The sequence below is a fragment of the Choloepus didactylus genome, chromosome 27, assembly GCF_015220235.1.
Source record: "Choloepus didactylus isolate mChoDid1 chromosome 27, mChoDid1.pri, whole genome shotgun sequence".
NCBI classification, from domain to species: domain Eukaryota; kingdom Metazoa; phylum Chordata; class Mammalia; order Pilosa; family Megalonychidae; genus Choloepus; species Choloepus didactylus.
Window position 1 is genome coordinate 20,480,981 of NC_051333.1, and position 12,300 is coordinate 20,493,280.

Consider the following 12,300-nt stretch of genomic DNA (forward strand, 5'->3'; position numbering starts at 1 on the left):
ACACACAAAGCACTATGGTCATCACCTCTAAAAGATGTTCACCCTCACAAGTAATCAAAAACACAAATTAAAACTTTTTCACCAAAATGGAACAGACTTTGTTTTCCACTGGCAATACCCCTGGTTGGTGAGGGTGTGGGGCACACCCTTACTGTGGATTGTTCTAGTGGGCGCGGTGGCAATACGCATCAAAGTCTTTACAATATTAAAAATTCCTTGACCGATCATTTCGCCACTTAGGTCTTTACCCCCAGTACATGATTAAGGCCATGCACAAAGGCTTATAGCTACCATGTTATTTATCCCTACATGATTCACAAAAGCAATGTCTTAAATATCCAGTAGGAAAACAGGTGACGTTTTACAAGAAATGAAGTATTTGAATTTTTCCTAATGGACTACGGAGAGCACGTGTTGCTTTTAAGAAGAAAATTTTAAATTGGGAGTCATATTTAATTTTTTCCAAAGGATGGTGAGTTCCTCACACAGAGAATGTTTGGGAACTACTGCCAGTCTTGATTTTGGTAGGGGCGTCTCTCCAGATGACACCCCACTCCAGGCTGAGGGTGACGGGCTCTGTCCTGGGGCAGTAAATAGCCCCCTTCCGGCTGAGTCCTTCAGGACCCCCTGGAACTTCAGTCCTGGAATGCTGGGCGGGCAGGCACACTGTTTACCTGCTTCTCAGGCGGGAACTACCTGTCTCTCCACACACTGCCAGGCAACAGCTGGGAGCGACGCCATCCTGGCTTCATTTCCAGCGTCCCGGCCTCACGAAGCCGACAGGAACACGCGCAAAATGGAAACGCTTCCATGCAGGGGAGCACTTGGCGCAAACCAAGACACTATCTAAAAAAAAAACAAAAAACCCTAGCTCTTCCAGTTCCAGAAGGTGGACTGAACACCCTCATTCACACCCTCTCCCTTGGTGACCACACCAAACCGAGGAGAAGAGGAATTTAAATATTGATCGCCCTCGGCGCAAGCAACCGGAGTCACCCACATCCGGGTATCTGCAGGCAGCGCGAAGGGTTCCCGGATGCAGAGGGTGTGGCTCGGCGGAAGCCCGCGCTGCCGTGAGCCGGGTCCGGATCTGAGGAAATCGGAACTGAAGGAGAATGCACAGTGAGGGCCAGAGAGATGGAAGGATCTTGGGTTTGATTGATGATGCTGGCGAGAAGACAAGCTGCCCTGTGAGGGTGTTGCAATATTATTAATGAACTTCCGGAACTTCCGGAACCTGATGGCACCACAGAATCTGCTAAAGAACAAGAAATAAAGATAGATTTAGCCTTATGGGACGTCAGTGACAACGTTCTTCCCACTGGAAACTGACACCTGGCTCCTTTTTCATGAACAGATTTTTATTAAACACAGATACATACTGTTTTCTTTCAGTTTCCTAACTCAGATAGTTTAGTGATAAATCAACACACAAAAATGTACACCCACTTAGTTTATGGTACCAAAGTACAATGTGAAAATAGTCACTGGATGCGAAATCAATTGAGAGTTCTCAGAAATGCAGAATATTTGACTCTTTGAATTGAAAACTCTCATTCGCTAGTTTGTGTTTGAACATGATTGGTTAAACATTTGCCTTTAACTCCGATTTTGTCTTACCGTCAGAATTTAACAATTCCCAACTACTTTGTCACGTGATACATGTGATTGCAGGCACCAGAGGGAAAGGCAAAGAAAGGGGAAGTCAGACTTGCAAATTAATAACTTCTCATGTACTCCCACTTGAAGAATTCTGCATGGATGTGCAATTAGCCTGTGAATGTTAAGGAAATATAATTATTCCATTCACTGATTACCGGGATCCCTAAGATTCCCCGTGGTAGTTTCAAGCTTTGCATAAGTTTACAGATTTAAAAATTATCTGACCATAACCTCTGCTCTCCCTATAACTTCCTTTGGTGCTGCTGGAAAGGATCTTGAGTTGAGATGGACCACTAGTTTTGTCTAGTAACAGTATTTCTTATTTCTCAGAGCCCTTTCAAATATATCAAAACACCATGGAAACAGTACTTAGTTCTATATTTGTATAAGTTTTGCACTTTGCAAAACATGCATGAACATTATCTCCTGGAATCATTTGTCTATGTTAAATGGTGTCTTTCTTGCTCCCTACCGACTGTAAATTCTTTGTGGGAAGAGGCCCTGGTTTATATACTTCTATACCCCTCACTGGAAAACTGAGAACACTGCGTAATTGAAATCTCTCTTGCTTCTCATCCCCCTCCTCCCTTTTTTTAAAATGGATTCCTATATACCTCGCTTTTAGGAGGAAGAGGCACATCACAAAACAAGTGATTTGATGTCAGTGTTCAATCAGAGACATAATTGTAGCAGCTGTCCTGTAACTCATAGCCATCCAGGCTAATCCCTCTGCATCGACAATCCTGCCTAGAAATCACTCGGAATAAGAACCCAAAGCACTGGTCCCTGGAGTGACTGAAGAAAGACAACCTAGCAGAAAGAATTATATTTAGAAAAAACATTTATACCAAAAGGGAAACCAAAAATGCTTTTCAAAAATTAAGAAGTTATCACTTCACAATAACAAAGAGAATGGGAAAAGGTTCAGTAACAGATCTAAGATCTCACCAAAACGGTGAAGAAGGAAAATAGTTGGAGAAGAGGATCGAAGGGGGAATTTAGCAGGAGTACAAGATAATGTGTTCCAAGAAAGGGTTAGAAGGGGGATACCACTGATTTGCCCCCCAGAGCCCCACAGAGACTAGAAATGAGACTCTCCTCCTAGGGCGTGGCTGAGCCAGAACTTGAACCTGAAACCCAGCCTGAAACAGAGGACTTAAGCCTTAAATGGGAAATCTATGTTACAGTCATCATCCTGGGCAGGAAGCACATGTTTCTTCTATGAAATAACCCAACACCAGAAAAAAAGACCCCTACATTCTAGCCCAAGACTCCTTAACATAATGTTCCTGCCCCCATCACTCTAAAGCCAATCCCATCATCTGACAAACTGCCCACAGGGGTCCCACCAGGTTTATGGCTCCCGGAGTCCAGCAGCTGGAGGAGATCTGCACTCCTGATGTTGCCTGACAACATGCAGGAAAGACAAGGAGAGTTGGGCTCCTACCTAAGAGTGGCTGAGAAGAATCATAAGAGAAAAGAGAGGCAGGCTGTGACAGGGAAGACCTTCTTAGTGATCCTCAAAGATGCAACTGGGGTTGAAAGGGGGCAGCCATAAAAATCTTTCTGTGAAGGAAATACCTGAAACTGTGGAACTGTAACCCATGCTACGCTTTGAACGTTGCTCTATAGGTACTTATTAAACTGTATTTTGAAATTTATCGCTTTTCTGTATATATGTTATATTTCACAATTAAAAAGGTTAAAAAAAATATTTCTGTGTGAATGTACACAGCCTTCCCAGGCTCCCCTCCTCCCCGGGCCAGCTTCAGACACCTGCAAGACTTAGAGGCTCACACTGCAAAATGCACCAGCCCACACCAACAGAATTGAGCTGCCCAAAGGAGGAAAAATGGAGACACAAAGGCCAGAAGTCATGTGCTGCCCTCCCTGCCCCCCCCCATTGGGCACCTAGTCCAGGGCACATCTTAAGGGCCAGACCAACCGCTCACCCACCATAGAGCCCCCAGCCCAGCCTCAACCACCACAGCAGGGTACACGAACCATGTGTACTTGCTGCTTGCTCTTGTCTTGAATGTCCAGCTCAGTGAGGGGCAGCACAGAGTTGGGGGATGTGGTTGTCTTGTCCCTTCTTTTTTAATGTTGACGCCCTCACCATCTTCCTCCTCACTGCCCTAGAGGGAGGTTTAACTTCCTGCTTCTTGTCTTTAGCTTCATCTTGCTTGGACCTTCCATGTCCTTATCTTTATCTTGCTGCCAGTCCTTCTATACCCTTATAAGACAGAGTTGTTGCTGTATTAGGAACTACCCAGTTGATCACGCCCAGCAGTTCTTCCTCAGGCTCCAACCTAAAGGAAGAAAAGCTCACGGGTGATCCATGGTTACTATATCCCTGGAGCCTCATGGACTACAGGTCCCTGCATCTTGGCCCTGTGGACCCAGCAGACACACAGGTCCCTCTGCCTGAAATATACTTCCCTTTTCCCCTGTCCTGAGCTTCCAAAACTAGGCAAGTGGCCCCCACAAGCCCCTATAGGACCCTGCCCTGTGCACCCCCTCTCCCAGCCCTTAACCCAAAGTCTGAGATCAATCAAGGGCAGGAATTGGGTCCCCAGCATCCAGCACACAAATGGGATCTTCTCAGGCAATAGATTAATTAATTCCATCACAAAGTGACTGACAGTTCCACCAACAGCGACCTACCCAGGCGCCAGAGCATACAGTGTGATACACTCAGAGACATAAAGATATGTTACACTAAACACAGTCACTCTCAGCCGTATACCCGGACACAACAACCCCCACTCTCAGTATTTATCCCAGACCCTTTGACCTCAAAACTTAGACTAACCAGAACCTGTGGGAACAGGCTCTGTGTGTGATGGCATCTTGGCCAGGATCTGATGTGTGTGGTGTGTAACAGTGAGTGACTCTGAATGACAAGTGCCTGAGATCACAGTCTATGTGTGACATTTGGAAATTTGAACATACTGTGGCATCAAAGACATTTGGAACAACCTAGTCATCCATTCTCTTCTCACCCCAGCCCTCCAGTGGCTCCATCCTCACTGGAAGTTTCAATGCCTTCCACATGCTGGTGAGGCTCAAACTTCTCCCTTGGCCAAAGATCTTTCCCCAAATCTCAGGCTCTTGCGTGCAGGCACCTCTAGTCCTCTCAGCTGGTGGTCCCACAGCACATCCATCAGCTCATGCTGCCCATAATTCTTACCTCTCCCTCCTTCCAACTGCAACCATCCCCACATCCTGCCAATTATTCACTGCAGACTTGCCCCTTTCTTCTGTTTCAGACCACCGTTATCTCACCCAGCCTGGGTCTCCCCTCCTATAGCCGAGTACCCCTCTCAAGTCATTGCTCTAAAACCTACCCTGGCCAGGTCACACTCTCCTGGGCAAAAATAAATAGCTACAGCTCTCTACACAAAAACAAGTACAATACTATCATAGTCTCTGGCTGTTTGTGGGGCATAATTTGCTGTTTCACAACTCCATATCATGATGCATACTGTTTCCTCTGCCTAGAACTCCTTCCCCTTGCCTTCCTTATAAGCCCTGACCCACACTGGCAGCTCCTGCTCCACCTCCACCTCCCTCTACTCATTGGGGGTGATTTGTGTCTGCAACTATGTCCCCCTTGTACCTCTCACCCAGACCCAGGGGCTCCCAGGTGCTCTGGGCTAAACCTGTGTACGGGGGGGGGGGGGGGACAAAAACAAAATGAGCAGAAGGAAATAAACAACAAAGATTGGAGCAGAAATAAATGATAGAGAGAATTAACATAAACAAAGACTGATTCTTTGAATAAAGCAACAAACCTTTAACCAGACTGATAAAAAAAAGAGAGAGAGAGAGGACACGAATCATTAAAATTAGAAATGAATGGGGGGACATTACTACAGACCTAACAGAAATTAAAAGGCTCATAAGGATACTATCAGCAACTGTGTGCCAACATTAGACAACCTAGATGAAATGGACAAATTCCTAGAAACACACAACCTACACTTGCTCTTGAAGAAATAGAAGATCTCAACAGACCAATAAAAAGTAAAGAGGTTCACTCAGTCATCAATATCCTCCCCAAAAAGGAAAGGCCAAAACAAAATTGCTTCACTGATAAATTTTACCAAGCAATCAGAGAACAATTAACACTAATACTGCTCAAACTCTTCAAAAAAAATGCATAGAAGGGAACCCTTCCCAACTCATTCTATGAGGCCAGGATCACCGTTATACAAAAGCCAGGTAAAGATACCACAAGAAAAGAAACTTACAGGCCAATATCTTTCATGAATACAGATATAAAAATTCTCAACAAAATACTAACAAACCAAATCCAACAGTACCTTAAAAGAATTATACACCATGATCAAGTGGGGTTTATCCCAGGTATGGAAGGATGGTTCAACACAAGAAAATCAATTAATGTAATACACCACATAAGTAGAAGGAAGGAATAAAAACATCATTTCAATTAATGCATAAAAGGCATTTGGCAAAATTCAGCACCCCTTCCTGATAAAAATTCTCAGAAAACTGGTAATAGAAGGAAAAGTCCCTAAAATGATAAAGGTCATATATGATAAACCCACAGTTAACATCATACTCAATGGTGAAAGGCTGAAATCTTTACCCCTAAGATCAGGAACAAGACAAGGATGCTCACTGTCACCAGTGTTATTCAACATCATACTGGAAGTTCTAGCCAGAGCAATTAAACAAGAAAAAGAAATAAAATGCACCCAGATTAGAATGGAAGAAATGAAACTCTCCCTATTTGCAGATGACATGACTCTAGACATAGAGAATCTTGAAAATTCTACAACAAATCTACTAGACATAATAAATTCAGCAAAGTGGTGGGGTATGAGAGCAATACTCAAAAATCAGTGGTGTTTATATACACTAGTGATGAACAATCCCAAAAGGAAATTTTAAAATTCCATTTACAATAGTACCAAAAGAATCAAATAACTAGGAATAAATTTAACCAAGGATATAAAGGACTTGTACATGGAAATCTACAAAACATTGGCGAAAGAAGTCAAAGAAGACCTAAATAAATGGAAGGACATTTGTGTTCATGGTTTGGAAGACTAAATAGTGTTAAGATGTCAGTTCTGTCCAAAGTGATTCAGAGAGTCAATGCAATTCAACCAAAGTTGGAAAAATCAATCACCAAATTCATATGGAAGGGCAAGCAGTCCAGACTGAAAAACCGTCTTGAAAAAGAAAAACAAAGCTGAAGGAATAACACTTCCTGACTTTAAAACTTATTACAAAGCTATAGTAATCAAAACAGGTACAAGTACAGACATATAAACTGATGTAACCAAATTGAGAGTTCAGAAATAAACACTAGCGTCATTGGCCAACTAATCTTTGATGAAGCTGCCATGTCCACTAAGTGGAGAAAAATGGTCTCTTCAACAAGTGGTGCTGAGGGAACTGGATAGCATTCTGTAAAAGATTGAAGGTGTACCCCTACCTCATACCATATACAAAAAAGTTAGAACGGTTCTAAGATGTAAATATAAGAACTAAAACTTTAAAAATACTAGATGAAAACATAGGGAAACAGATTCAGGGCATTGTGTTAGGTGGTGATTTCTTAGACTTTACACAAAAAGTATGAGCAACAAAAGAAAAAATAGATAAATGGGACTACATCAAAATTTAAAACTCTGTGCATGAAAGGACTCTATCAAAAAAGCAAAAAGGCAACCTAAACAATGGGAGTAAATATTGGGAAACCATATATCTGATGAGGGTTCAATACCCAGAATTTATAAAGAACTTCAACCACCCAACAACAGAAAGACCCATGATCAACTTTAAAACAGACAAAAAGACATGAATAGATATTCTTCAAAGAAGATATGCATACAGCCAAAAAGCACATGAATAGCTGCTGAAAGTCATTAGCAATCAGAAAAGCAAATCAAAACTACAATGAGATGCATCTCACACCCACTAAAATGGCTGTTAAAGAAATGAAAAGCAACAAATATTGATAAGATGTGGAGAGATAAGAACACTCATTCATTGTTGGTGGGAAGGTAAAATGGTTCAGCTACTGTGGAAAACAGTATGGAGATCCTCAGAAAGTTAAGTATAGAATGACCTTATGATCCAGCAATCCCACTTCTACATATATACTCAAAAGAATTGAAAGCAGGGCCTCAGATATTTGTACACTGAATTTCACAGTGGCATTACTCACAATTGCCAAAAGGTTGAAGCAACCAAAATGCCCATCAACAGATGAATGGATAAACAAAGTGTGGTCTACACATAAAATGGAATATTATTAGGCTGTAAAAAGGGAATGAAGTTCTGATGTATGATACAACATGGGTAAACCTTGGAGACATCATGTTGAGTGAACTAAGCCAGAAACAAAGGGATATATATTGTATGATCTCACTTCTATGAAATAAGTAGAATAAGCCTATTCATAAATCAGAAACTAGAATTCAGGTTAACAGGGGCCAAGTGGGGGAGGCTAATGTGGAGCTAATGTTTAATTGGTATAAGGTTTCTTTTGGGGTGATGGAAAATTTTTGGCAATGGTTGATGAAGATGGAAGAATAACTTTGTGTGTAATTAAGACCACTGAATTGTGTGCCAAAAAGGGGGAAAGGGGGAAATTTTGATTGTACACAGGTTACCACACACATGCATGCAAAAAGAAACCCATAGAGCTGTAAAAAACAATGTAAACAGTGTGCTAAAGTTAATAGCATAATTGTAATAATATTACTTCATGAACTGTAGTGAAGATACCACACTAATGCAAAATGTTAATAATAGGGAAAGCTGTGTGTGTGAGAAGGTGGTATATGAGAACTTTGTACTTCCTGCATGATGTTTCTATAAACCTACAACTGCTCTAATAACTAATTTTAAGAAACTAATATAAGTGATAAAAAGGACATTATATAATGATAAAGGGTCAATCACAAGAAGATGTAACAATTATAAACATATATGCACTTAACAATAGAGCCCTCCAAAATACAAAGCAAATATTGGAAGAATTCAAGTGAGAAATAGATGGCTCTACATTAACAGTAGGAGACTTGAATATACAACTTTCATTAATGGATCCGTCACCCAGACAGATCAATAAGGAAATAGAAGACTGGATCAATACTATAAACCAACTAGACTTAACCTAACAACAACTAGCAGACCCAGTAACAGTAGAATATGCATTCTTTCAAGAACACGTGGGTCATTCTCCAAGATAGACTATAGGTTAGGACATAAAACAAGCCTCAATAAATTTCAAAAGACTGAAATCATATGAAGTATCTTCTTGGACAATAATAGGATAAAGTTAGAAATCAATAAAAGTACAAAAAGAGGAAAATTCACAAACGTGGAAATTAAACAATGCACTTTTAAACAACCAGTGGGTCACAGAAAAAAATCACAAGACAAAATAGAAAATACTTGAGAAGAATGAAAATGAAAACATAACACACTAAAACTTAAGGGAAGCAGCAAATGCAGTACTCAGAGGGAAATTTTAGCTGTAAGTGCTTACATTAAAAAGGAAAAAAGACCTAAAATCAATAACCTAACCTCCCACTTTCAGGAGCTAGGAAAATAAGACCAAACTAAATACAAAGTGAGAAGGAAGAAAATAAAGATTAGATCAGAGAGAAATAAAATAGAGAAAAGAAAAACAAAAGAGAGTATCAAAAATACAAAAAGGTGGTTCTTTGAAAATATCAATAAAGTTGACAAACCTTTAGCTAGACTAACAGAGTAAAAAAGAGAGAAGACTCAAATTACTAAAATCAGAAATGAAAGTGGGGACATTACTAACAACCTTATATAAATAAAAATTATTATATGAGGATATAATGAACAATTGTATGCCAACAAATTAGATAATCTAGATGAAATAGACAACTTCCTGCAAACACACAAATTACACAACTGATGAAAAGAAATAGAAAACCTCAACAGACCAATAACAAGTAAAGAAATTGAATCAATAATCAAAAACTCCTAAATAAAAAAGCACAGGACCAGATGGCTTCACAAGTGAATTTTACCAAACATTTAAAGAAGGATTAACAGCAATCCTGGTCAAACTCTTCAAAGAGGAGGAAACACTTCTTAACTCATTTTATAAAGCCAGCCTTACCCTAATAACCAAAGTCAGTTAAAGAAATCCCAAGAACAGAAAATTACAGACAAATATCCCTTATAAATATAGATGCAAAAATCCTCAACAAAATACCAGCCAACTGAATCAAATGACACATTAAAAGGATTAGATAACATGACAAAGGGCATTTATTCCAAGAATGCAAGGATTCAATGTAAGAGAAACAATCAATGTAATATACCATATTCATAAAATGAAGGATAAAAACCACATGACTATTTCAATTGATGCAGAAAAGACATTTGACAAAATCCCACAGCCTGTGTTCATAGAAAACCAGGAATAGAAGGAAACTTCCTAAACATGATAAAGGATATATATGAAAAAATCCACAACTAACATCATCCAATGGTGAAGGGCTGAAAGCTTTCCCACTAGATCAAGAACAAGATAAGAATGCCCACTTTCATCACTGCTACTCAACATTGTACTGGAACTTCTATCCAGAGCAGTTAAGCAAGAAAAACAAAAATTAAAGCCATCCAAATTGGAAAAGAAGAATGAAACTCCCCCATTCTGCAGACAACATATGATCGTATATTTAGGAAATCACAAACATTGCACAAGAAAACTACAAGAGTGAAAAAATTAATTCAGCAAGGTTTTGAGTTACAAGACCAACAGGCAATAATGAGCTGTGTTTCCATACACCAGTAATGAACAATACAAAAGGAATTCAAGAAAACAATTCCATTTAAAATAGCATCTAAAAGAATAAAATGTCTAGGAATAACTTTAACCAAGGATATAAAAGACTTGTGCACTGAAAACTACAAACCATTGCTGAAAGAAATTAAAGAAGACATACCATGTTCATGGATTGGAAGACTTGATATTGTTAAGATGTCAATACTCCCCAAAGTGATTTAGATTTACAGATTCAACACAATCTTGATCAAAATTCCAGCAGATTTTCTTTTCTTTTCTTTTTTGCAGAAATGGAACAGTCAATAATTAGATTCATATGGAAAGGAAAGGAGCTCTGAATAGGCAAAACTTCATTAAGAAAGAAGAAAAAAGTTATAAAACTCACAGTTCCCAATTTCAAAACATACTACAAAACTACAGTAATCAAAACAATGTTCTTAATGGCTACAGTTATCAAAACAATGTGCTTAATGGTTTGGGCTGATCTAAGAGTTTTAGTAATGGATGGTAATGATGGTAGCACAATATTGTGAATGTAATTGATATCACTGAATTGTACACTTATTGGATAAAATGGAATAAATATATGAAATAATTGGATAAAATGGAAAATTCTCTGTCATATACATTACCACAAAATTAAAAAAAAAAAAAACAGAAAGAAAGGGGAAGGACAGGGAAAGGAAGAGTGGGTGGGAAAGAAACAGTGAATGTAAAATAAATGAACTGCAGCATCAGAGAACAACATAAGTTAAGCCAATAACATAGTGTTGAACAAAATAAGTTAGATACAGGAGAATATATAGATATGATCATATGTCTATGAATTTTTAAGAGAGCAAAATTAAAAGTTATTGTATGGTCATGACATTAAGGTAATAAACCATAATCTAAAGCAACAAAAGTCAGGATGGTGGTTATATCTGGGTGGGAAGGAGGGTGCATCTGAGGCACTAATCATGTTCTTTACATGAACTAGGTGGTGGTTATCTAAGTGTTTGCATTATAATAATCACTGAAGATATCTACTTTATGCACTTTTCTGAGCATGTGTTATATGTCAGAACAGAAAGGAAAAGGGTAGAGAGGGGAGTAGGGAAAAGAAAAAAGGTAAAAGAAGAAATGGAAACAGAAAGGAGAGATGGAGGAGGAAAGGTAGAAGGAAGCAGAAAGAGAGGAAGATGGGGGAGAGCTAGAAAAATGGATAAAGAAGAGAAAAGGGGAAGACAGTGTAGGAAAGAGTGGGTGGGAAGAAGAATCTAAATTATATCAGCGTAATTCCACCAGAGCAGGGTGATCGTCCCCACCCACACCCACCCCCTCAGCGTGAGTCCCTCGGCTGGCTGGGATCACTCCTGGTCAGCAGGCTCTCTTGCTCCACTCTCAGAGCCAGGTGTCTGCCTCTGCCAAGAGGCAGAAAAGGCAGAAAGGGTCATCTTCCAAACCCCTACCCCACAATCCTTAGGTCTGCCTCCAGTTGGGGGGCTCCTCTTCCCCAGTGTCAGTATGACTCCACACCTCCTAGGGCCAGAGAAGGGCAAAGGAGGTGAACTGTGTGAGGAATGGATTGTTTGGGGACAGGGACATTTTCCATGCCCCAGCCTGGCCTCAGGGCCAACGGTCCCTGGCTGAAAACCACAGTCATCATGTGGAGGCCACTAAGTCCCAATGACCAGATTCTGAGGAGTTGCCAACCTGGCTTGGGAGGAGGGGCCTGGCTGAGGGGGCCCAGAAATCCTCATTGGCACTGTGGCGTAGCTGGAAGACTGTCAAGCTTCATAAATAGCCAGAATTAAAGGCAGAGAAGTAAATGTCAGATGTCACCC

The 12,300-nt window shown here is 40.1% G+C and overlaps 1 protein-coding gene across 2 annotated transcripts in view; it reads right to left on the reverse strand.

Moving 5' to 3' along the window:
• Positions 1 to 432: 432 nt before the first annotated feature.
• Positions 433 to 12,300, reverse strand: part of LOC119521551 (WT1 interacting protein) — a 51,161-nt gene continuing 39,293 nt past the window's right edge. The window contains exon 8 of one of the 2 annotated variants that reach the window (XM_037819934.1): positions 433 to 846. In XM_037819934.1, the coding sequence (XP_037675862.1) occupies positions 769 to 846 (78 nt within the window). In that variant the 3' untranslated portion in view covers positions 433 to 768. The remainder of the gene's footprint in view (positions 847 to 12,300) is intronic. The other variant, XM_037819936.1, reaches the window with a different exon arrangement.